The sequence below is a fragment of the Cherax quadricarinatus genome, chromosome 83, assembly GCF_038502225.1.
Source record: "Cherax quadricarinatus isolate ZL_2023a chromosome 83, ASM3850222v1, whole genome shotgun sequence".
Taxonomy (NCBI): Eukaryota; Metazoa; Arthropoda; class Malacostraca; order Decapoda; family Parastacidae; genus Cherax; species Cherax quadricarinatus.
The window spans coordinates 20316098-20343558 of NC_091374.1; the positions used below are offsets into that span (position 1 = coordinate 20316098).

General features: G+C 40.9%; 1 protein-coding gene across 2 annotated transcripts in view; it reads right to left on the bottom strand.

The window, feature by feature from the left end:
• Window positions 1–207: 207 nt before the first annotated feature.
• Window positions 208–27461, bottom strand: part of LOC138855166 (senecionine N-oxygenase-like) — a 229085-nt gene continuing 201831 nt past the window's right edge. Inside the window, exon 5 of one of the 2 annotated variants that reach the window (XM_070102898.1) lies at window positions 208–814. In XM_070102898.1, coding sequence (XP_069958999.1) covers window positions 625–814 — 190 coding nt within the window. In that variant the 3' untranslated portion in view covers window positions 208–624. The remainder of the gene's footprint in view (window positions 815–27461) is intronic. The other variant, XM_070102899.1, reaches the window with a different exon arrangement.

A 27461-nucleotide genomic window follows, 5' to 3' on the forward strand; every position in this document is an offset into this window, starting at 1 on the left:
AGGTACGTGATCAGTACCAGGATAGCTGTGGTTGGAGAAGGATGGTACTTGATGTTTGTTTGAGTGAGGGGTCGGTATTTTGGGTAAGTTTATGCCATGGGTTGTTTTAATAATTTTGTATTTACTTTCCTGATATTACCTGTAAGGCCCTAGTATGTGGAGAGGCCTGTTTAAGGTTTGGGAGAGTACCCGTGAAATGCTTTTGCTCAGCGGCCGGGAGAAGGGGGGTGTGTCATAGAGGCCCACTGTTAATATGTAGAGGGCAGGTTGTGTTGTATAATTAAGGCTACTTACTATTATTATATTTTTACATATGTTAGTTTTTGTGCCCTTCCTGATACTTAATGTAAGTAATGACCACCTAGTTTTCATGAAGGAAGAAGCTTGGCCCTAGGTTGGTGTATTTGTTTAATATTTTAAATGCCCCTAGACAAGGCTTTTACACCCAGGTGCCAGGTCATGGTTACTTAATGTAATAAATACGTTACAGGGCCACTTCAAGACTGTGAATTCACTAAAATATCGCAGATGAATGACATGTGATAAATAAACACACAAGCTGTGATTACTCTCATTAGCGGACAAAGATGCACACAAATAATTGTCAAATTGCTATTCTGCTTTTCATTTGCTTACCTCTTTTGCTGTTGAAGATAACTCCAGAGCAATATCCAAGCCAGATGATCCCGCCCCTAACACCACTACTGTACATCCTTCGTAGGAAGATGGTTCTCGGTAATCATGGCTGTGACTCTGGCGGCCTTGGAATTTTTCAATGTCTTTTATATGTGGAATTTTTGGTACAGAGAAGTGCCTGAAATACACATAAAAAGAAAATGATCCCCAAAAGACTAAGATTTTTATGTACTGTTTATCAACAGCAAAAAAAAAAAAATAAATACTGAAATATATTAGTTGATGAGCTGAACAGTCTACCCAAAGTCACTAAAAGAAACAGTCACAGCCCCACTCCAAAAGGTGGCAGTAAAGTAATTGCAAAGAACTACAGACTAACATCACATATCATTTTTGTTTTTCTTAGTGCTGGCTGGCATGCCTCATCTGTTGTGTTGATGTATGAACTGTTGGACCAGAGGTTGTGAAAAAGTGTTGACAGTGATGTCTCACCATTTTTGAGTCACTCTGTGTGTTTTGGGGGTTGCTTCTCCAGGACCCACCTGTTTTTTTTTTTAATCACTAATGTGAGGTGACTCCAGGGTTCCTTGGAATGACAGTATAGGTGAAGGCATGGCAGGTCCACCTTTTGAAATAAGATCACCAAACACCTAGATATCCATCAGTTACACGACCTATGGAAACAAGGGTTTAGAGCAGGTCGTTCCTGCCTGTCCCAGCTACTGGACCATTATGACAAGGTCCTGGATGCTATAAAGGAAAAACAAAATGCAGATGTAGTATACGCTGACTTTGTGAAAGCCTCTAGTAAGTGCGACCATGGTGTAATTCGTGATAAAGGAATAACAGGAAAAGTTGGTAGATGGATCTATAACTTCCTCACAAATAGAACATAAAAAGTACTAATAAACAGAGTAAAGTCTGAGGCAGCTACAGTGAAAAGCTCTGCTCCACAAGGCACAGTACTCGCTCCTGTCATATTCCTCATCCTCATATCTGATAAAGACAGAGATGTAAGCCATAGCTCCGTGTCTTCCTTCACGGATGGCACCCGAATTGCCATAAGAGTGTCCTCAATCGAAGACACTACAAGACTCCAAGTGGACATCAATTAAATCTTGAAATGGGTTGCAGAAAACAATATGAAGTTCGATGAAGAGAAATTTCAACTCCTCAGATATGGAAAACTTGAGAAAATTAAAATTTTATCAGGGAATATAACAAATTCTAACAACACAACAGAGTGAAAAAGTAATGTAAAGCAACTGGGAGTGATAATGTCAGATGATCTTATCTACAAAGACCACAACAATGTATCTACCCCATCTGCTAAAAAAATGATAGGTTGGATAATGAGAACCTACAAAACAAGGGATGCAGAGCCCCATAATTATTCTCTTCAAATTGCTTGTTCTCTCTAGGCTGGAATACTGCTGTACACTAACTGCCCCCTTCAATCCAGGCAAAATTGCTGGCCTGGAGGACGTACAGAGAACTTTCATGGCACACATAAGTACAATAAAGCACAAAAACTACTGGGAATATTTGAAGTCCCTTGAACTGTATTCTCTGGAATGCAAGTGAGAAAGATACATGATAATATACACTTGGAAAATCCTAGAGGGATTAGTACCAAACCTACACACGAAAATCACTCTCTACAAAAGCAAAAGATTTGATGCATGAGAAGCAACATTCCCCCAATGAAAAGCAGAGGTGCCACAAGTACACTAAGAGACATACCAATTAGTGTCAGGGGCCCAAGATTGTTCAACTGGCTCTCAGCATACATAAGGGGGATTACCAATAGACCCCTGGCTGTCTTCAAGAAGGTGCTGGACAGACACCTAAAGTCAGTACCTGATCAGCCAGGCTGTGGTTCATATGTCAGTTTAGGTGCAGCCAGCAGTAACAGACTGGTTGATTAGACCCTGATCCACCATGAGGCCTGGCCTCAGATCAGGCCGCAGGGACGTTGACCCCAAAACCCTCTCCTGGTAAACTCCAGGTAATCAGGTCATTAACCCTTTCAGGGTTTCCGACGTACTAGTACGGCTTACGCACCTGGGTTGACGTACTAGAATGCCTAAAGTCTGGCGGCTTCAAATCTAGTGAGAGAAAGCTGGTAGGCCCACATATGAAAGAATGGGTCTATGTGATCAGTGTGCACAGTATAAAAAAAAATCCTGCAGCGCACAGTGCATAATGAGAAAAAAAAAACTCCGACCATGTTTTTGGTTTAAAACAGCGACTTTGCAGTATATTTTCGTATGGTATTTATAGTTGTATTCTAGTTTTCTTGGTCTCATTTTTTAGAATGGAAGTAATATTACAGAAACTGAGATGATTTTGATTGGTTTCATAATGAAAAGTACCTTGAAATTGAGCTCAAAGTAGCAGAAATGTTCGATTTTTACCAAATTTCAAAAGTAAACAAATCATACCAAGTGTCCAATACACATCAACTGATGAGTCTAACATTCTTTCACAAGTGCACTGATATTATTTATACCATTTCTACACTAATGCAGTAGTCTGCATAACAGTAAATCTTCTATTTTTTGTGAGAAAGTGGAAAGCAAAAGAGATGCAAGATGGGCCTGGGGACGTGACTAATGAACAGAGAAAATGTTATTTTAGTGCCAGGTACGTCTGTCTTGCTTATTCTGGACCCTATTTGGAAATCGGCATCTTCTGAAATTTGTGTGAAAATGGAAAATTTGCCAATTTCTGACCACTTTATTGGATACTTGAAATCGGTAACTGGGTGGTTTCTTGTACTCATTCGATAGAAAAAATGGAGTTCTAGCGAAATAGATATGATTTTTGTAGACTAGTACACTGAAATTGGCCGAAAACAGGACTCAAAATGGGCAAAATCGCCGATGAGTCAACATCGTCGAGACCGCTAACTTCACAATAGCATAATTCCGTAAGTTTTCATTCAAATTTCATACTTTTGGTGTCATTATGATTGGGAAAAAATTCTCTATCATTTCACATGAAATTTTTTTTTTTACCCAAAAAATTTTCGACCCTGAGAACGAGTTTAGGAGAGGGCCTCTTGATCCTGAAAGGGTTAAAGCTAAAACCTAAGTTAGTTTCAAATATAGGTTAGATAAATACATAAGTGAGAGGGCTGGAATATGAGTGGGACTTGCAAATGTGTTAATAAGGTTATCAAAGCTTCTTCACTGGGTAATGCTGATAATGGGTTGGGAGAATAGTTTTTAGTGGGTTTGGGTTTGAGAACTTGCCTAGTATGGGCTGTATGGCTGCTGCAGTGTTTGTCCTTTATTATTTTCTTAAGATTATGGTTAAAAACGTAAGAAAGGCAGGACACTAGAGCAGGCATAATGGCCCATACTGGGCAGATTCTTATCAAATCTAAATCCACCAATAAAAACATTTGTCCGTCCATTCTTAGTGCCACCCAAGCAAAAAGCCTTGACAACCCTTTAACTAATATGTAAGTCTCGCTTAAACAGAACCTCTCTCACTCAAAAGAACACAAAAAAGGAGGAACACTGCAGGTGGTCCACTGCCCCACACTAGGGAGATCCCACTCAAACCAAAATCCAAACCCACAAACAAAAACACCCGCAAAACCCACCTTAACTCCACCCATGGAATAAGCTTTAATAACCAGGACACTATTAAAGAGAGTACCGAAGGGGCTGAAGCACCTGGTCCATCACAAGGGTACCGAAGCAGCTGATGCACCTGCTCCATCACCAGGGTACTGAAGCAGCTGAAGCAACTCATCCATCACCAGGGTACTGAAGGAGCTCAAGAACCTGGTCTATCACCAGGGTACTGAAGGAGATGAAGAACCTGGTCCATCACCAGGGTACTGAAGGAGCTCAAGAACCTGGTCTATCACCAGGGTACTGAAGATGATGAAGAACCTGGTCCATCACCAGGATACTGAAGGAGCTCAAGAACCTGGTCTATCACCAGGGTACTGAAGGAGCTCAAGAACCTGGTCCATCACCAGGGTATTGAAGGACCTGATCCATCACCAGGGTACTGAAGGAGCTGAAGAACCTGGTCCATCACCAGGGTACTGAAGAAGCTGAAGAACCTGGTCCATCACCAGGGTACTGAAGGACCTGATCCATCACCAGGGTACTGAAGGAGCTCAAGAATCTGGTCCATCACCAGGGTACTGAAGCACCTGCTCCATCACCAGGGTACTGAAGCTCAAGAACCTGGTACATCACCAGGGCACTGAAGAAGCTGAAGAACCTGGTCCATCACCAGGGTACTGAAGGAGCTCAAGAACCTGGTCCATCACCAGGGTACTGAAGAACCTGGTCCATCACCAGGGTACTGAAGGAGATGAAGCACCTGGTCCATCATCAGGATACTGAAGGAGCTCAAAAACCTGGCCTATCACCAGGGTACTGAAGAAGCTGAAGCACATGGTCCATCACTAGGGTACTGAAGGAGCTGAAGAACCTGGTCCATCACCAGGGGTCTTCAGACCTTCTCATTTGTTCCTAGTGTGCTCCTTGTCTTTGCCTTGACCCCATGTGGGTCTGACAGGACCTTTGCATACAGTATAGCTTCCTTGCTCCCTCCAGTCCCCTTGTCTGTGTCTGATGTAGGAGTTCCTGATGTTATGTCTGGACTGTTATTTTTTTCTTTAGGCTGTTTCAGATTTCTCAGTTCCTATTCTAAGCACTGTATCTTGGCTTCTGCTACTATGGCATGTTGCTCCCACTTCTGCTCTCTGCAGCTATCCTCTCCTCCATCCTCCTTCCCAGCTCTTCTAGCTTCCTACCCCAGTCTTCCTCCCTTTTTTTAAGCTCTGTCTCCCAATCGCCCTTCCCAGCTTCGTCCACCAGACCCTTGGCTCTTGGCCTTGTTCTTGATTGTCCCACTGTACCACAGAAGGAAGCTTATTAATTTTCAGAGTGGGTATTTGTGTGAGGACGGGTGTTGTAGGGAGGGGAAGAGGGAGGGAGGTAGAGCAAGGGGGTGAAGGATATGGGGTGGGAAGAGGGGCAGCATCAAGGAGAGTTTTAGGGGTTACAAGAGGGTATAGGGAGGGAGGAGAAAGGGAGCACGGGAGAGGTTAGTGTTTGTGTGAGGGTGGGTGTTGTAGGGAGGGGAAGGGGGAGGGAAGTAGGGCAGTGGGGAGAAGGATATGGGGTGGGAGGGGGAGGCAGCATCAAGGAGAGTTTCAGGGGTTGCAAGAGGGTATAGGGAGGGAGGAGAAATGGGGAGAGAGAGGGGGAAGAAAGAAGATGGATGGAAGGTGAGGATGAAGATGAGAGAGAGAGAGAGAGAGAGAGAGAGAGAGAGAGAGAGAGAGAGAGAGAGAGAGAGTGTACTCACCTAATTGTGGTTGAAGGGGTCGAGACACAGCTCCTGGCCCTGCCTCTTCACTGATCGCTAATAGGTACCTCGTCTTAAAGCTATGTATGGTTCCTGCCTCCACTACATCACTTGTTAGGCTATTCCACTTCCTAATGACTCTGAAGAAATACTTCCTAACATCCCTATGACTTGACTGAGTCTTCAGCTTCCAATTGTGACACCTTGTTTCTGTGTCCCCTCTCTGGAACAACCTGTCTCTGTCTACCTTATCTATTCCATTCAGTATTTTGTATGTCGTTATCATGTCTCCCCTGCCCCGCCTGTCCTCCAATGTTGTCAGTCCGATTTCCCTTTACCTTTCTTTGTAGGACATACCCCTGAGCTATGGAACTAGCCTTGTTGCAAACCTTTGCACTTTCTCTAATTTCTTGATGTGTGTGAGGGAAAAGTTCAATAGATAGGAGTAGCGATGGAGTATATAATAACAACAGTTTGATTGCCGGCCGTTTGTTAAGGTAGGGTCAGTCTAGCTCCCGCTATCCCTTCCCCTCCTTTTTTCCCCCCCCCCTCCGAAAGGTGACGTGTTGGGCTCCGGTCCAAACAGTAATCACTAGACTCACAGCTCCCAGCACTACTTGGGTAACCTGTCTATCTTTCCAGCTTGGATGACAGAGAGGGTCACCTGCCAATCAACGAGTAGAATTGATGGAGATGGACTAACGTCCTGAGACTTCCCCTTCTTGGATTTAATTACCTGTGCACCTGTATGAAATTGCAGGACGTAACCCCTCATCATTGCAGCGGTAAAGAACCTGCTTTCCTGTCATCGGGTTAGAATACTCATGGCTATACTGTGAACAAAAGTTTTCAACACCAGGAACGACTAACTGTGACAAGACCATCCAGACAGTCATAGATAGCCATACCCAACAAATAATATCTCTTAATACAAAGGTTGAAGAAGCAGTAAAAGAATGGAAGAGCAACTTAGATAACCAGTTCAGTGACTACTTTGCTCTCCAAGAAGATAAAACTGAACAAGATAAACTATCGGACGCAGTAATAGTTAACAGTCCACTTTTTCCCAGTGATATGAACCAAACAAACAGTAAAGAAATTACTCTGCAGATCATAAAGGACCAAACAAGTGTTATTGTACCCGAGTCAGAAATAAAAGAAGCCAGGTTACTAGGATCCCATGGTAGAAAAAGTGTTATGCTTAGATTCCACTCACATGACAGGAAAAAAGACTTGATTATTGCATCTATTAAAGTAAAGAAAGAGGTATATATAAACGAGTGTCTTACCAAAAAACGTCAAAACCTCCTGTATAGAGTCAGAAAACTTAAGCGAGAGAATAATGACACAATACACCAATGCTTCACACGGGATGGGAAAATTCTAGTTAGGAAAACAAATGTAGGTCAACTGTACACAATCACGAATGAGAATGATCTATCACGATTTCTCAGGGATACCAATCTTACAGAGAATAACTAAACAATGTCCAACTAAAAAGCCTACGTAGTGTAGTGTACGTTTTGCTCCATTATTGTTCAAATTTCATTGTACAATCTCTTAGTAATTAAATAATCAACTACCTCATTTTGTGATTTTACTAGTAAGCATAGGTCACCTTATGTGATTTTGTTATTTACTATTGTTCGCTTAAACATTAGCTGAATTGATACTTTCTCTGTTCATATTACTACCTCATATTTTTTTTTTTTTTTTTTTTTTAAATACTATCAATTGATATTACTTACTAAAATTAATAAATATCATTTTTACTAAAATTTCAATTTACTCTTAACAATTTTGACATTTAATAACCATTACTTGTCTAATTACCTTTACCTGTTTTAATACCACATTTACTATCCTAGATTACTCTTAATTACCTTGTACTGCCATATAACCTCAAGTATAACTACCAGTGCAATATTGAATGAAATAAACATTACTTTTTCACTTTTTTGTAATCATTATTACTTACTAAAATTTTATTAAACACCATATTTACTACCAGTCAATTTTAATTTTTTACATTAAACATTATTTTATACTTCTCATAACATTTTGTAGCCAAATTTTCAAGTTTTTATTTTCAACCCCAACCTTTATATTATCCCTTGTACCTGTGTACCTGTCTACCCTCTTACTATCATATTATAATCAAGACATTACCATTGTTATTTTTTTACTATTATTCTTTTGGTACTTTAATTGTGAATTTTATTTTGTCAATTTAAATCTAGGTATAATCTTGATCTTGTCAACAACCTATACCAGACTCTAGTGCAATTGCAAGTACCATTTCAAATTGTATTTTTATATTATAAGTTTATATTATAATTCCTACCATCTGCCCATTTAACTTTGCTTACCATTACTTAATTTTAGTCCCTTATATGTTTTCTCCTTTATTTTAGCTTTATATAACTATCCTAGTTTATATATTCACAATTGTTAAAATAATCAAGGTGCTATTCTTAGGTGCTAAAGTAGAATAAGTTCACAATTTTGCCATTATATTCCAAAGCTCATTTTTTTGATTACCACTTTATCGTCACCACAACCTATATTAGTCCCTTTTATATTATAATTTTATACTATAATTCTAACTTTAAAAAATTACCTTTATAGTACTATCTACTATCATATTCCCAAGCTCCACTATTTGATCATCACTTTATTTGTATTAGTCCCTTAGCTCATTATTTTACATTTGTTAAATAATCCAGGTGCTATTTTTTAGCTTAAGACTATTTACTTTGTTTTATACTTAATTCAAACTATAGATTCACTACAAATCTTATGATTACAAGCATTGATCCTGATACCAACCTCTTATTTAATGACTTAAATGAATCAAACAGTAACTGTAATTACTACACTGCAGAACAATCAAAGGCACTTCTCAGTGCCAACAACAACATAACTATATTTAACTACAATATCAGATCTTTAAGCAAGCATTACGATGACCTCATAGCATTACTAAATTCCTTACATGCCAATATGTCCATCATTACACTAACTGAAACCTGGCTAAAGCCTGATAGTACAGATGTCTATGCCATTCCTGGTTACACAGCCATACACAACTGCAGGCCAGATCAACAAGGGGGTGGCACAGCCATATACTACTCAGACCAACTAGAATGTATCACTAATACTTGCACAAGGGATGAACATGGGGAATATATAATAGCTAAATTCAAATCAAAGTACCTACAAAAACCTCTCACATTGATAAACATCTACAGAGTTCCACAGTCAAACATTAGCCAATTTAGTCAAAATCTAGGAAGTATGATAACTGATGCACGCATGAACAAAGATCACTTACTACTCTCAGGTGACTTCAATATAAATCTCCTGCAAGACCAGGACCCACACGTTACTGAATTCACAAACACAATGAGTAACTGTATGTTACTACCAACAGTAACAAAACCTACAAGAGTTACAGAGACTAGTGTTTCCCTACTTGACCACATCTGGACCAACACCATATCCCCTTTAAAATCAGGCATAATTACAGATAATACCACAGACCACTACCCTACTTTCCTCATAACAACTCTTGGTAAACTACCCCAAGACACTACTAAAGTCACCTTCAGACTTCACAATGAGGCAGCCATTAATAACTTCACAACAGCAATAGCAAACATTGATTGGCACACTGAGCTAGAAACCTATACAGATATTGACGAATGTATTAATAATTTTCTAAAAAAAACCCAATACCTCTATAACAAGCACTGCCCTAAAAAAACTAAACAGATGACAGCAAAGAGACTGAACAGTCCCTGGCTAACACCCAGCATCCTCAAATCCATAAATACAAAACACCAATATGAAAAACAGTACAGAATGGGTCACATAACCAGAGACCAAACAAAACGTTACTCGTCAATCCTAACCAGCCTGATAAGAAGGGCAAAAAAATTGTATTATGAGAACAGATTATCCAACTTACGAGGTGATATAAAAAAGACCTGGAAAACCCTATCAGAAATTCTGGGAACAAAAAAGATATCACGAAATAGCGAAATAAAATTAGCAAAAACAGATGAACCCCAACTCCCACCAACAGAAACAGCAAACAGACTCAATGATTTCTTCTCCACTATAGGACAAAACCTTGCCAATAAAATCCCAAGCTCAGATACCCCACCAAATGACTACCTCACCGGCAACTACCCGAACACACTGTTCCTAGCTCCGACTAACCCATACGAAGTCTCCCTTATTATCAACGCACTAAAAAACAAGGCAGGAGATTTAAATACCTTACCACCCCTTATATACAAAAAAGTGTCACAAGTGCTATCACCAATCATTGCAACACTCTTTAACAAATCCATTGAATCCTCCACCTTCCCTACAGTACTCAAAATAGCAAGGGTCACCCCGATCCACAAAGGAGGAGACCAAACAGAGTTGAATAACTATAGGCCAATATCCAACTTACACCCTCTCTCAAAAATCTTTGAAAAATTAATTCATAAACGAATCTACTCCTACCTTATCTCCCAAAACATACTCAACCCCTGCCAATTTGGATTCAGGCCTAATAAAAATACTAATGATGCTATTATACACATGCTAGAACATATATACACTGCAATAGAGAAAAAAGAAGTCCCACTGGGGATCTTCATTGACTTACGTAAAGCTTTTGATACAGTTGACCATGACTTGCTCCACGTAAAATTGTCACACTATGGTATAAGAGGGCACTCCCTCAACTACCTCAAGTCTTACCTCAGCAACAGAAGCCAATATGTGTACGCAAATGGGGCAAACTCTTCTGCACAACCAATTACAGTTGGTGTCCCACAGGGAAGTGTCCTTGGCCCTCTTCTCTTTCTCCTATACATAAATGACCTTCCAAATGCTTCGCAATTACTCAAACCCACACTATTTGCAGATGACACTACATACGTCTTCTCTCACCCGAGCCCAGTCACGCTAGCCAATACTGTAAATACCGAATTACAGAAAATATCTACCTGGATGAGGACTAACAAACTTACACTAAACATTGACAAAACCTACTTCATTCAGTTTGGTAACAGAGCTACAGATGTCCCTCTTAACATAATGATAAATGGATCACCTATCACAAAACTAACAGAGGGAAAATTCTTAGGAATCCACCTTGATAATAGACTCAAATTTCATACACATATACATCAAATTTCTAAGAAAATTTCCAAGACTGTAGGCATACTATCGAAGATACGGTACTATGTTCCACAGTCAGCCCTCCTGGCCCTATATCACTCTCTTATTTACCCCTATCTCACCTATGGAATTTGTGCATGGGGCTCAACAACAATTAACCATCTCAGACCACTAATTACCCAACAAAAGGCTGCAGTTAGAATGATAACAAATTCTCACTACAGGCAGCACACTCCACCAATATTCAATACACTAAACCTACTCACCATACAAAACATCCATACTTATTACTGCACCTATTACATACATAGAACACTTAACTCTGATATTAACCCTCCCCTCAAACATCTCCTTGCCAACCTCAACAGAACACATGACCATAACACAAGGCACAGATCACTCTTTGATGTTCCTCGTGTCCATCTCACACTATGCAAAAACTCAATGCACATAAAAGGCCCTAAAATCTGGAATTCATTACCTGTAAATATAAAAGAAACACAACCTGTTTATAAATTCAAGTCTCTTCTCAAAGATTACTTACTCACCCAAAACCAAATAAATACTGAATAACTGAACATTATAAATTTTATATCTTAAATGTTTCTCACAATTATATCACATAAATGTTAAACCTAAAACCCAATCTAACTTTATTATTTTTTAAATACACTACCTAACAGAATCACTACCTAACTGAATGCAACCATATGACCTGTCTTTGTAATACTCACTTGTGCTTTATAGTTATCTGTTTACATTAATGTTTTATCACTGATTTCATCATTGCTTAGTAGCAGCGCTGTATAGTCCTTGTGGCTTAGCGCTTCTTCTTGATTATAATAATAATAATAATCATTGCTTAGGTGATGAAAGATTGAATATCAGATTGGAGGGAGAGAGTATGGAGGAGGTGAACGTATTCAGATATTTGGGAGTGGACGTGTCAGCGGATGGGTCTATGAAAGATGAGGTGAATCATAGAATTGATGAGGGAAAAAGAGTGAGTGGTGCACTTAGGAGTCTGTGGAGACAAAGAACTTTGTCCTTGGAGGCAAAGAGGGGAATGTATGAGAGTATAGTTTTACCAACGCTCTTATATGGGTGTGAAGCGTGGGTGATGAATGTTGCAGCGAGGAGAAGGCTGGAGGCAGTGGAGATGTCATGTCTGAGGGCAATGTGTGGTGTGAATATAATGCAGAGAATTCGTAGTTTGGAAGTTAGGAGGAGGTGCGGGATTACCAAAACTGTTGTCCAGAGGGCTGAGGAAGGGTTGTTGAGGTGGTTCGGACATGTAGAGAGAATGGAGCGAAACAGAATGACTTCAAGAGTGTATCAGTCTGTAGTGGAAGGAAGGCGGGGTAGGGGTCGGCCTAGGAAGGGTTGGAGGGAGGGGGTAAAGGAGGTTTTGTGTGCGAGGGGCTTGGACTTCCAGCAGGCATGCTTGAGCGTGTTTGATAGGAGTGAATGGAGACAAATGGTTTTTAATACTTGACGTGCTGTTGGAGTGTGAGCAAAGTAACATTTATGAAGGGATTCAGGGAAACCGGAAGGCCGGACTTGAGTCCTGGAGATGGGAAGTACAGTGCCTGCACTCTGAAGGAGGGGTGTTAATGTTGCAGTTTAAAAACTGTAGTGTAAAGCACCCTTCTGGCAAGACAGTGATGGAGTGAATGATGGTGAAAGTTTTTCTTTTTCGGGCCACCCTGCCTTGGTGGGAATCGGCCGGTGTGATAATAATAAATAAATATTGCTTAGTTAGTCTTAAGTTAATTTTAAGCCAGCCCGTAATGCTATGCATAGTATAAGTGGCTTTGGCATACTGCTCTTATCTGTATTTTTTTTTGTACCTCTGTATGTGTGCACAAATTGGAAATAAATAAATAAATAAAAAAGAACGAACCGGTGGGTTGTAACCAACACCTGCGATCCCCATCATCAGCAACTGCTACGATTTCAACAACCCGCAGTGTCACCAACACCAGACACCCCAATATCTATATACAGGAGGGCCCCACTTATACGGCAGGTTAGGTTCCAGGCTACCGCCGTAAAGCGGAAACCGCCGTAAAGTGGAACACCCTTTTTTTCCACTAATAAATGCATACAAACACTAGATAACAAGTTTACACTAACATATATTAAGTTAGCAATAGAACCAGGCATCAAAAAACAATAAAAAAGTACAATACACACACAGTGCACTCATTACTTACCTTAAAATATTTATAGTCTTAATCTAGGGTGAGACAAGTAGTATTTATTGTAAGAAATAAAGTGTGGTATGTATGGTAATAGCCAGGCTACCTTACCAGGCCACCCCACCCACACATACTATTCTATGATGTTTAAGCATCCCAGAGCGATAAAATGTATATACAGTTCACTCATTACTTACCTTAAAATATTTGTAGTCTTAATGTAGGGTCAGGAGTAAGTAAATGAGATAAAACGAATAAATGAGAGAGAGAAAGAATGAGTACATGAGAGGGGACAGGCGCAGAGTTATGTAAACAAACCAGGCGAACGTAAGTTTTGTAAACAAACGAAGTGTACACGTCTGGTTTGTGTACAAGTTACATTGTGTACAGGTTGTCTCTACATTGATACGGTAGAATTAATAAAGAAGAACACTCCCATTCTCATGTAACATCATTTTGAGAAGAAATGAAGCTCTGAGTGAAGGCAATGGAAGTAAGTCACACTGACTTTTTTGGGTTATCCTAGGTTCTCTACACGTATGTTGTTATGTACGATAATCTATGTAACTGCATTTGTGTATACCTGAATAAACTTACTTACATACATACGAAAGGAATAATTTTCTACAGTTACCCCCAGTAACACATTTTCTCTTATGTTAGATTAGAGAAAATGTTATTCTTGACGTCACTTGTACAAGTTATGTGGCTCCCACATCTTATATTTGTTTATTTATTCTATTGTGGGGTGTATTTATCATCTTTTTATGTTATGTATCGTGTTTATTATATAATTTTGAAAAAAAAATATCATGGATGGATTAATGAAAATGTGTATATTAACGTAATATACGACATTTAATGAGACTCGGTGAGTATTGTTATTATTATTATTATTTCTAATATGGCGTCACTTGTGCAAGTCGTCTGCTACCACATCTCACATTTATGTTTATTTATTCTACTGTGGGGTGTATTTATCTTATTTATATGTTATGCATCATGTTTATTATATAATTTTGAAAAAAATATCATGGATGGATTAATGAAAATGTGTATATTACCGTAATATACGACATTTAATGAGACTCGGTAAGTATTGTTATTATTATTATTATTTCTAATATGGCGTCACTTGTGCAAGTCGTCTGCTACCACATCTCACATTTATGTTTATTTATTCTACTGTGGGGTGTATTTATCTTATTTATGTTATGCATCGTGTTTATTATATAATTTTGAAAAAAATATCATGGATGGATTAATGAAAATGTGTATATTAACGTAATATTATTAACGTAATAATATTATTAATGTAATATTATTAACGTAATATTAATATTAATATTATTATTATCATTACTAATATGACGTCTGGAGACATAAGACACTTACCAATTTTAATGTGTACCTGCATGCCAGCACAGTATGTAAGTTTATTTAGGTACAGGTATACATAAGTATAATTATCAGAGTATATATAAAATATGAAATAACTTTTAAAAACATTTGAAATTTTGGAGTTTCCAGACAAAATGGAGAGACTTAGTGCTTACTGAGCTCATGGAGAATGTAAACAAACAGGGTGGGGCACGGTGACCGTATTAGAAAGTCAGGTGGGGGGAGCCGTATAGCGAGTTTTGGTCATAATTTGAAATGTCCGTATTAGCGGAACGCCGTAAAGTGAAACGCCGTAAAGCGGGGCCTTCCTGTATTAGCGTTGAGTTCAAATGTTATTTTATTCATTTCATTTTTCATTTTTCTTTCAAATAGGATATACCTTTCATGTTTTATTGTTTTATGTTTGCTTTAATAAATAATAAAGTGTTTATCTTTGTGAATTATTATTTCTTTTTCTATTCATTAATTTTCCAGAGGAGGAGCCAGCTTTGGTAATACTGTCTGAAGTTGTTACAGGGCTGAGTAAACCTTCACAAGTGGCGACCTTGCCAGGATCTACTCTACTGAATCAAGATTCAACTCCATCTCGAATCTACCATTGGAACTTCAACGCCGCATACCACAGACGGTTACCACCAGCCATGAGTAATCATTCTGTATGGTAGGACTACGGTACAGGTATTTAAAAGATTTGGTGATTGTTATAGTCTCAATTTATTGTAAGTCAAGTCAGGCAGGATATAATATTTAATTCTGCCACCTTTTTGTTCGAGCTTGAAACACTTTGGAGGATTAGACTCTAGGGACCCAAGATTTTCCAGTGACAATTTGTTTCATTGAGCTCTTTATTATATCAAGGGAACTGTCGTAGGACACTCTTGATTTGTTGGTGAGAAGATTGGATGGTCAAGGGACCCCTTTCTACTTACTGTTTGCTCGGAGCCGGCATAGAACCCTTCGTTTTCATTAATACATATTGTTTAATTGAAGTAGGGATCGAGCCCTCTGGTTTATTTACAGTTTGAGCGGAGCAGGAATTGAACCTTCCGTTTTCTTTGATACCCGTTTCATTTTCCCCTGGTAGCTTAAGTTATTCTTGCAAGTATGGAGGAATTCCAGTTTTGGATGAATGCTGGAAGTTAGGAATAACAGGGAAAAATTTAGAATCTTTCATTAGTGCTAAAATCCAGGAAAGAATTGAAAAGGAGAGATTGAGAATCGAAAGAGAAGACAAAAAAGAGTGTGATAGACTTGATCGTGAGGAAAGAGCTAAAGTAAGTGAGGAACAAGTTAAATTAAGGGAACTTGAGGAAAGAGCAAAGGATAGAGAATATGAGTTAAGGGAGAGAGAAAAGGATCGCGAGCTCGAACAAGCTTGCCTTGAATTAGAGAATAAAAAGTTAACTTTCTCACAACAACAATTAGATGAAGGAGTAATGGAACAACGAGCAGCTAGTGCACATATTCCAACACCTAATTTACCTCCCTTCACAGAGGGGGAAGACATAACTTCATACATTATCAGGTTTGAAAGTACCGCTACCCTCTGTGAATGGCCTGCTGACACCTGGGCTACCAGGTTAGGAATGTTATTTTCTGGTACCGCTTTGAATATCTATGCAACTTTGTCGCAGGATATCATATGTAATTATAACCTACTGAAGAAGGCAATCCTTAAATCATATCAAAAAACCACTAATTCTTACAGGAAAGATTTCAGGTATGCCACCTTACAGCCTGGCCAGAACTTTCAGCAGTTACAGGTAACACTCTTTCGTTTGTTTGACTTTTGGATAGAGAGTTCAGGAATTGATCGCAGTTATGAATCTCTTAGAGACTTCATGGTTGCTCACCAGTTCCTGACAGCTCTTCCCCACCAGATACAAACATTCATTAGAGAACGAAACCTGATTAAAACTGAGGAAGTTGCTGAGGCTGCTGACCTGTATGCTGAGGCTCACAATTCCTATAAAGACCTAAAGGGATTGAACCCTAAGGGCAAGGGTTCATCAGACCTTAAGAAATCAAAGCCTCTAGTGGAAAGTAAAATGACTTCTTTTATTCCTGTTTGTCATTTGTGTGGTGTTAAGGGACATAAACGTCCTGATTGTCCTTCTAAGAAGGTCCAAAAAGTTGGAAGATGTTTTAAAGACTGTAATGACCAAGCACCCTTCTGTTCAGGAACAGTTAATGGACTTAATGTATCTACCATTTTATGAGACACTGGATGCACATGTATAATCATTTCTGATAAGCTGTTCCCTAACCTTAAAGAAACTCATTCCTCTGCTATACTTTCAGACTACTTGGGCCGTACGGACACTTTTCCTACCATCCATTGTTACATTAGGTCTAAATGGTTCACAGGTTGGTCTGAAGCCATACTAGCTCCCATCACTTCTTGCTCCGTACTAATAGGTAATGTAAAAGGCGCCATTCATCCTTCTGAGGTTGACCTTTCATCACCAAAGGTGGACATAAGCTTTTCAGATCCTCTTCCTGTAGAGTCAGAGAAGCCCCTCGAAAGTTCAGATGAGACAATGTCTCGCGAGATTCATGTGGGATTAAAAACCAGTGATGCTACTCTCGAAAGCGAGGAAGTAGGATCACCGGTTCACTTGTTAGATGAAAGTGAAGATATCACCTCCGATACCATAAATGTCTTGACTAGGGCTCAGACCAAAGCCCAGGCTTCTCCTACTGTCCATCCTTTGATTTTCCCTGACTTTAAGCCTTTAGATATATCGAAGGACTCCTTTGTCAATTTACAACGTAATTGCCCTTCTCTTCAGAATTGCCATAATGCCGCTAAACAAAATCAAGTTATCCAAAGGAAAAACTTTTCATATAAATTTGAATATACAAAAGGTATCTTGTACAAGTCAGTATTCAAATTAAATTCAGATGAGATAGACTATTCCATCTTAGTTGTTCCAAGTCAATGCAGAGAGACTGTTCTTAAAATGGCTCATGACCTGTCAGTGGCCGGACATTTCTCGCATCGTAAAACCTTAAATAAAATTAGGGAAACCTATTTTTGGCCAAAAATGTCCTCAGATGTCACTATCTATTGTAGATCGTGTAAAGTTTGCCAACTGTCATCCTCCCGAGGTACCAGGCGAGTACCTATGGTCAAAATGCCAGTCTTTACGGTACTTTTTGAAAGAGTACCTATTGACATCGTTGGTCCTTTATCTCCACTTTCATCTGGGGGACATAGATATATATTAACATTAGTTGATTATGCTTCGAGTTTCCCTGAAGCTGTACCCTTAACCCTTTCAGGGTTTTGGTCGTACTAGTACGTCTTACGCGTAGGGGTTTTTGACGTACTCGTACGCATAAATTCTAGCGGCCTCAAATCTCGCAGGAAAAGGCTGATAAGCCTAGATGTGAGAGAATGGGTCTGTGTGGTGGGTGTGCGCAGTAGGAAAAAAATCTGGGACCCAGTGGTGCATTGTGGGAATGCCATCAAAGTACACAATTTCCACCGTGCCCTGCCCTGCGGTAAGAAGTTCCTCACTCCTCGGCGAATTGGGACACTTTTGTTCCCCAGTGACAGTTCTAATACAGATGGAAGTGACAGTGAAGATGAGTTTCAAGGTTCTGGTGAGGTTTTGACCGAAACTAATGACCATAATATGGGTAATAGTGAGGAAAACCCAGACAACCCACAGCCTTCCACCTCTGGTGCTGGGCCGTCTTGTTCACGTTCAGTTGTACCAGAATCAAAGAGGAAACTCCTATTTTCCAAAATCCCAGACTCAGATGTGAGCATTGGTGATGATAGTGAGAGTGATTATGAACTACAAGCTCTTCAAACTTGTTCCAAGAATGGAGGAGGAGGAGGCAGAGGAGGAGGAGGCAGAGGAGGAGGAGGTAAGAGGAGGAGGAGGCAAGAGGAGGAGGAGGCAAGAGGAGGAGGAGGCAAGAGGAGGAGGAGGAGGAGGAGGAAGAAGAGGAGGAGGAAGAAGAGGAGGAGGAGGAGGAAGAAGAGGAGGAGGAGGAGGAGGAGGAGGAAGAGGAGGAGGAGGAGGAGGAGGAGGAGGAGGAGGAGGAGGAGGAGGAGGAGGAGGAAGAAGAGGAGGAGGAGGAGGAGGAGGAGGAAGAAGAGGAGGAGGAGGAGGAGGAGGAGGAGGAAGAATACGTAATGATAACAATAATACATAATAATAATAATAATACATAATAATAATAATACATAATAATAATACATAATAATAATAATAGGTAATAATAATAATAATAATATGTAATAATAAATGTTCACCAATGACAGTAACAAGATAAGGGGAGATAACATCTGATAAGTGCTGACGTTTGATGAGGGTAAATGAGGGTAGAGCTGATACCAAAAGATGAGATGAACATCGCCCTCCCTTTGTTTTTGCTGGTATACTAACATTTCTGTCTGTCTATTTGCCTGTCTGTCAAGCTCCCTGTCTATCCGTCTAGCTCTCTGTCTCAGAGAGAGCCACAAGACTGCGTCATCACTTTTACTCACATCTTCAAGCAGAGTATAGCACTTTGTCTGGGTTTCTTGGGTTATCCTAGGTAATTTATACTATGTATACTTGTATTTATGTGTACCTGTGAGACAGAGATAAACAGACAGATAGAATGAGGGAGAAAGATAATTAGATAGAATGGAGGAAGGGAAGCAGCATCCGACCCCATTGTTTTGACAGGCGGGAGGGGGAGTGAGTAATGAGACTGTCATTTTGACAGCTGCCGACTCCTGGTAATTTACACTATGGAGGAGGAGAAGAAGGAGAAGGAGGAAGAGTAGGGGGAAGAAGAAGAAGAGGAGGAGGAGGAAGAGGAGGAGGAGGAGGAGGAAGAGGAAGAGTAGGAGGAAGAGGAATAAGAGGAAGAGGAGGAGGAAGAGGAATAGTAGGAGGAAGATTAGGGGGAAGAGGAGGAAGAGGAAGAAGAGGAGGAGGAGGAAGAGTAGGAGGAAGAGGAAGAAGAGGAGGAGGAGGAAGAGGAGGAGTAGGAGGAAGAGTAGGGGGAAGAGGAGGAAGAGTAGGGGGAAGAGGAGGAAGAGTAGGGGGAAGAGGAGGAAGAGGAAGAAGAGGAGGAGGGTGGAACACTAGTACACTGGTACTGGTACACTAACATTTCTGTCTGTCTATTTGTCTGTCTGTTAAGCTTCCTGTCTATCCGTCTAGCTCTCTGTCTCAGAGAGAGCCACAAGACTGTGTCATCACTTTTACTCACATCTTCAAGCAGAGTATAGCACTTTGTCTGGATTTCTTGGGTTATCCTAGGTAATTTATACTATGTATACTTGTATTTATATGTACCTGTGAGACAGAGATAGACAGACAGATAGAAAGAGAGAGACAGATTGAGATAGAATGAGGGAGAAAGATAAAACACCATTGTGTATGACACCATGTTTCAGAGTTCCACAAGCTGCAGAACTAATAGGAATACGTTCAGTGACTGTATATTGGTATATATATTACAGAACAATAATAATAAACAATGTTTTGTATTGTTTGTTTTTGTAAACAATATATTGATAATTATGTTTGTGTGCTTATTGTGTTGTATACAACGAGTGTATATATGTACATTGCACCTTACTTTGGTCTCATAGGCCACATAAGTTATGTGAAAAAATAAAATAGTGAAAAAAACAACAAACCTTCAAATACAAGTAAACTAAAGTTTACCGGGTGAGCGGCAGTCGCCGCTGTTGCCATACGTGGCTCATTTTCTGCAAACTTCATGCATCCATATCTCCATAAGTATTGATGGTAAATTTTTTTGTTTATCCTATAATGTTTAGAAAAAAAAACTATTTTTTCATAAAAAATAATTTTTTTTTTTTTTGAAATTTGGCCGACCCTGAGAACGAGTTTCGGAAAGGGCCTGTCGACCCTCAAAGGGTTAAAGACCATAACTACTACAGAGGTGGCTGAAGCCCTTTTTTCCATCTTCTCCAGAGTGGGCATCCCCAGAGAAATTTTGTCTGACCGTGGGACACAATTCACATCTGACTTAATGCAACATCTATACCAACTTCTGGGAGTGAAGCCTCTCTTCACCACACCCTATCATCCCAGCTGTAATGGGAGGATTGAGCGCCAGCATTCGATTCTAGAGTCCATTTTAAGGAAACTTTGCTCCCTTAAACCTAAGGAGTGGCATTGTTATCTACCCTGTGCTTTGTTTGCCATGAGGGAAGTTCCCAGTGACTCCCTGGGGTTTTCACCTTTTGAACTTCTCTATGGTAGACAGGCCAGAGGCCCATTGTCCATCCTTCATGACTTATGGACTAATGAGGAGGTAAATGCTGAGGTTCAGTCTTCTTACCAGTTTCTCCTTGACTTTAGATCCAAACTTGAGGAGACCTCTGACATAGTTTCGAAAAACTTACACTTGTCAATGGACCAGTACAAAACTTATTTTGATTCCAAAAGTCAGAGGAGAAGTTTTAAAGTAGGGGATGAAGTCCTGGTACTTTTGCCTATCAAGTCAAATAAATTATTAGTAGCATGGAAAGGTCCATATAAAGTATTAAAAATTTGTGAGAAAGTTGACTACCTCATAGAAGTCAAGGGGAAACCCAAGCTTTATCATATCAACATCCTTAAGAAATATTACCGAAGAAATTCGGTTAACTGCCTTAATAACTTTGACTTAGTTTTTCCACACGAACTTGATAAGACAACTGAAGAATGTAAAGTGTGTGTAATTGACACCTCTAACTTAGACTATGATGACTTGGTGACTCTTGACCACTCGGGCGCAACCAACATTAATATTAATGAATCTTTGGATAACCATAAGAGACATGAACTACTTCAATGTGTGAGTAACTTTTCAGGCGTCTTTACTGATATTCCACGGTAGTCCATAAGATTGACTTAGTGACAGACAATCCTATCAAATGGAAATTATACCCAGTTCCAGTTCACCTTAGGGATGCATTTGACCGAGAGGTAGACAAATTATTAAAACTAAAGATCATTGAACCTTCAGTATCTGCATATTGCTCACCAGTAGTCATGGTTAAGAAGGAGGATAATTCATATAGACTTGCTATTGACTTCAGAGGCCTTAATGCTATAACTCGGTGGGATGCTGAGCCTATGCCCTTAACAGATAGCGATCTACACAAATTTTATGACTCTTCCTTCTTTTCAGAGATTGATATTGCGCAGGCATATCATCAAGTAATGTTAGATCCTTCTTCTAAGCAGTACACCGCTTTTCCTACACACCAAGGACTGATGCTATATAGAACTGTGCCCTTCGGTTTGGTAACTGCCTGTGCTACCTACGTGAGACTGATGAGAAAGGTCTTGGGTAATATGCCAAATGTTTCAGTTTATTTTGATAATATTTACGTAATGACATCCACGTGGGGAGAACATATCCAAACATTAACATCAGTTTTGCGTAGGTTACACTCACATGGCCTCACTGCCAAGCCGAAGAAATGCTTCCTTGGGTATAACAAGATTAGATATCTTGGACTGATACTTTCTAATAGCTCTCTGCAGCCTCTCCCCAGTAAGATCAAAGCTTTATTAGAATTTAAATTCCCCAAAACCAAGAAGCTCATGCGTAGTTTTCTTGATTCTGTAAATTTTTATGCACGGTTTGTCCCGAACCTTACTGATCTTACAGGCATCTTATCCGACTTCCTTAAAAAGTCTGTGAAGGAACCTCTTGAACTTTCCGACGTAGCTCGGGAAAAGTTTAATGAGATTGAAAGTATCTTTTCAAAAGACCCTATACTTAAGATTCCAGATATTAATAAAACATTTTGTTTAAGAACTGATGCCTCCAATACTGGCTTAGGTGCAGTGTTACTACAATACCATGATGGTACTCCCTTCCCTGTATGCTTTCTAAGCCGGAAACTCCTTCCCGCAGAAACGAGATACTCCACAATAGAAAAGGAATGTTTAGCCCTTGTGTGGGGTATCTCCAAACTTAAATTTTATTTGCTGGGAAAAGAATTCATTTTAGAAACGGACCACAAACCTTTGATATACCTAGAAACTTTTAAGGGAACCAACAGTCGCGTCTTGAGGTGGACATTGGCACTCCAGGCTTTTAAGTTCCATATTGTGTATATCAATGGTTCATCCAATTATTTCTCTGACTGGTTAAGTCGTGACAGTCAGTAAAAGATTTGTTGCCTTACGCGACTTCCACATGTTTGAACTTTTTCCTCGCCTATTCTTCTTATACTCCTTGACTATAAGTCTTGGTATGGGGGAGTGTGAGGGAAAAGTTCAATAGATAGGAGTAGCGATGGAGTATATAGTAACAATAGTTTGATTGCCGGCTGCTTGTTAAGGTAGGGTCAGTCTAGCTCCCGCTATCCCTTCCCCTCCTTCTTCCCCCCCCCCCCGAAAGGTGACGTGTGGGGCTCCGGTCCAAACAGTAATCACTAGACTCACAGCTCCCAGCACTACTTGGGTAACCTGTCTATCTTTCCAGCTTGGATGACAGAGGGTCACCTGCCAATCAACGAGTAGAATTGATGGAGATGGACTAACGTCCTGAGACTTCCCCTTCGTGGATTTAATTACCTGTGCACCTGTATGAAATTGCAGGACGTAACCCCTCATCATTGCAGCAGTAAAGAACCTGCTTTCCTGTCATCGGGTTAGAATACTCATGGCTATACTGTGAAGAACGAACCGGTGGGTTGTAACCAACACCTGCGACCCCCATCATCAGCAACTGCTACGATTTCAACAACCCGCAGTGTCACCAACACCAGACACCCCAATATCTATATATTAGCATTGAGTTCAAATGTTATTTTATTCATTTCATTTTTCATTTTTCTTTCAAATAGGATATACCTTTCATGTTTTATTGTTTTATGTTTGCTTTAATAAATAAAGTGTTTATCTTAGTGAATTATTATTTCTTTTTCTATTCATTAATTTTCCTGAGGAGGAGCCAGCTTTGGTAATACTGTCTGAAGTTGTTACAGGGCTGAGTAAACCTTCACAATGTGTTTGCCCAGGTGAGGGTTCCAAACTGGAGCTGCATACTCCAGTATGGGTCTGATGCACACAGTGTACAGTGTCTTGAACGATTCCTTACTAAGGTATCGGAATGCTATTCTCAGGTTTGCCAGGCGCCCGTATGCTGCAGCAGTTATCTGGTTGATGTGTGCCTCCGGAGACATGCTCGGTGTTATGGTCACCCCAAGATCTTTCTCCTTGAGCGAGGTTTGCAGTCCTTGGCCACCTAGTCTATACTGTGTCTGCGGTCTTCTCTGCCCTTCTCCGATCTTCATGACTTTGCACTTGGCAGGGTTGAATTCAAGAAGCCAGTTGCTGGACCACGTGTCCAGCCTGTCCAAGTCTCTTTGAAGTCCTCCCTGGTCCTCATCTGATTTAATTCTCCTCATTAACTCCACATCATCTGCAAACAGGGACACCTCTGAGTCCGTCCCTTCTATCATGTCATTCACATATACCAGAAATAGCACTGGTCCTAGGACCGACCCCTGTGGGACCCTGCTCATTACAGGTGCCCACTGTCATACCTCATCCCACACCATGACTCGTTGTTGCCTCCCTGTCATGTATTCTCTGATCCACTGCATTGCCCTTCCTGTTATACACGCCTGATCCTCTAGTTTCTGCACTAGTCTCTTGTGAGGAAGTGTGTCGAAGGCTTTCTTGCAGTCCAAGAAAATGCAATCAACCCACCCCTCTCTCTTGTGTCACACTTCTGTAACTTTGTCATAGAACTCCAGAAGGTTTGTGACACAGGATTTGCCTTCCCTGAATCCGTGCTGGTTATTGCTTATAATCTTATTCCATTCCTGGTACTCCACCACTCTCCTCCTGATAATCTTCTCCATGCCATTTCATACTATACAGGTCAGTGACACTGGTCTGTAGTTTAGTGCCTCTTTTCTGTGAGTGTGAGTGTGTGTGTGTGTGTGTGTGTGTGTGTGTGTGTGTGTGTGTGTGTGTGTGTGTGTGTGTGTGTGTGTGTGTGTGTGTACTCACCTAGTTGTACTCACCTAGTTGAGGTTGCAGGGGTCGAGTCCTAGCTCCTGGCCCTGCCTCTTCACTAGTCACTACTAGGTCACTCTCCCTGAACTGTAAGCTTCATCATACCTCTGCTTAAAGCTATGTATGGATCCAGCCTCCCATACATCACTTCTCAAACTATTCCACTTCCTGACTACTCTGTGGCTGAAGAAATACTTCCTAACATCCCTGTGATTCATCTGTGTCTTCAACTTCCAACTGTGTCCCCTTGTTGCTGTGTCCCATCTCTGGAACATCCCGTCTTTGTCCACTTTGTCAATTACTCTCAGTATTTTGTATGTCATTATCATATCCCCCCATCTCTCCTGTCCTTCAGTGTCGTCAAGTCGATTTTCCTTAACCTCTCCTCATAGGACGTACCCCTTAGCTCTGGGACTAGTCTTGTTGCAAACCTTTGCACTTTCTCTAGTTTCTTTACGTGCTTGGCTAGGTGTGGGTTCCAAACTGGTGCCGCATACTCCAAAATGGGCCTAACGTACACGGTGTACAGGGTCCTGAACGATTCCTCGAGATGTTGGAATGCTGTTCTGAGGTTTGCTAGGTGCCCATATGCTGCAGCAGTTATTTGGTTGATGTGCACTTCAGATGTGCCTGGTGTTATACTCACCTCAAGATCTTTTTCCTTGAGTGAGGTTTGTAGTCTCTGGCCCCCTAGACTGTACTCCATCTGTGGTCTTCTTTGCCCTTCCTCAATCTTCATGACTTTGCAATTGGTGGGGTTGAACTCCAGGAGCCAATTGCTGGACCAGGTCTGCAGCCTGTCCAGATCCCTTTGTAGTTCTGCCTGGTCTTCGATCGAATGAATTCCTCTCATCAACTTCATGTCATCTGCAAACAGGGACACTTTGGAGTCCATTCCTTCCGTCATGTTGTTCTCAAATACCAGAAACAGCACTGGTCCTAGGACTGACCACTGTGGAACCCCACTGGTCACAGGCGCCCACTCTGACACCTCGCCACATACCATGACTTGCTGCTGTCTTCCTGACAAGTATCCCCTGATCCATTGTAGTGCCTTCCCTTTTATCCCTGCTTGGTCCTCCAGTTTTTGCACTAATCTCTTGTGTGGAACTGTGTCAAACACCTTCTTGCAGTCCAAGAAAATGCAATCCACCCACCCCTCTCTCTCTCTTGTCTTACTGCTGTCACCATGTCATAGAACTCCAGTAGGTTTGTGACACAGGATTTCCTGTCCCTGAAACCATGTTGGCTGCTGTTGATGAGATCATTCCTTTCTAGGTGTTCCACCACTCTTCTCCTGATAATCTTCTCCATGACTTTGCATACTATACATGTCAGTGACACTGGTCTGCAGTTTAGTGCTTCATGTCTGTCTCCTGTGTGTGTACTCACCTAGTTGAGGTTGCAGGGGTCGAGTCCAAGCTCCTGGCCCCGCCTCTTCACTGGTCGCTACTAGGTCACTCTCCCTGAACCATGAGCTTTATCATACCTCTGCTTAAAGCTATGTATGGATCCTGCCTCCACTACATCGCTTCCCAAACTATTCCACTTCCTGACTACTCTGTGGCTGAAGAAATACTTCCTAACATCCCTTTGATTCATCTGTGTCTTTAGCTTCCAACTGTGTCCCCGTGTTGCTGTGTCCAGTCTCTGGAACATCCTGTCTTTGTCCACCTTGTCAATTCCTCTCAGTATTTTGTAAGTCGTTATCATGTCCCCCCTATCTCTCCTGTCCTCCAGTGTCGTCAGGTTGATTTCCCTTAACCTCTCCTCATAGGACATACCTCTTAACTCTGGGACTAGTCTTGTTGCAAACCTTTGCACTTTCTCTAGTTTCTTTACATGCTTGGCTAGGTGTGGGTTCCAAACTGGTGCCGCATACTCCAATATGGACCTAACGTACACGGTGCACAGGGTCCTGAACGATTCCTTATTAAGATGTCGGAATGCTGTTCTGAGGTTTGCCAGGCGCCCATATGCTGCAGCAGTTATTTGGTTGATGTGCACTTCAGGAGATGTGCCTGGTGTTATACTCACCCCAAGATCTTTTTCCTTGAGTGATGTTTGTAGTCTCTAGCCCATTAGACTGTACTCCGTCTGCGGTCTTCTTTGCCCTTCCCCAATCCTCATGACTTTGCACTTGGTGGGATTGAACTCCAGGAGCCAGTTGCTGGACCAGGTCTGCAGCCTGTCCAGATCCCTTTGTATTTCCGCCTGGTCTTCGATTGAATGAACTCTTCTCATCAACTTCACGTCATCTGCAAACAGGGACACCTCGGAGTTTATTCCTTCCGTCATGTCGTTCACAAATACCAGAAACAGCACTGGTCCTAGGACTGACCCCTGTGGGACCCTGCTGGTCACAGGTGCCCACTCTGACACCTCGCCACGTACCATTACTCGCTGCTGTCTTCCTGACAAGTATTCCCTGATCCATTGCAGTGCCTTCCCTGTTATCCCTGCTTGGTCCTCCAGTTTTTGCACTAATCTCTTGTGTGGTACTGTGTCAAATGCCTTCTTGCAGTCCAAGAAAATGCAATCTACCCACCCCTCTCTCTCTTGTCTTACTGCTGTCACCATGTCATAGAACTCCAGTAGGTCTGTGACACAGGATTTCCCGTCTCTGAAACCATGTTGACTGCTGGTGATGAGATCATTCCTTTCTAGATGTTCTATCATTCTTCTCCTG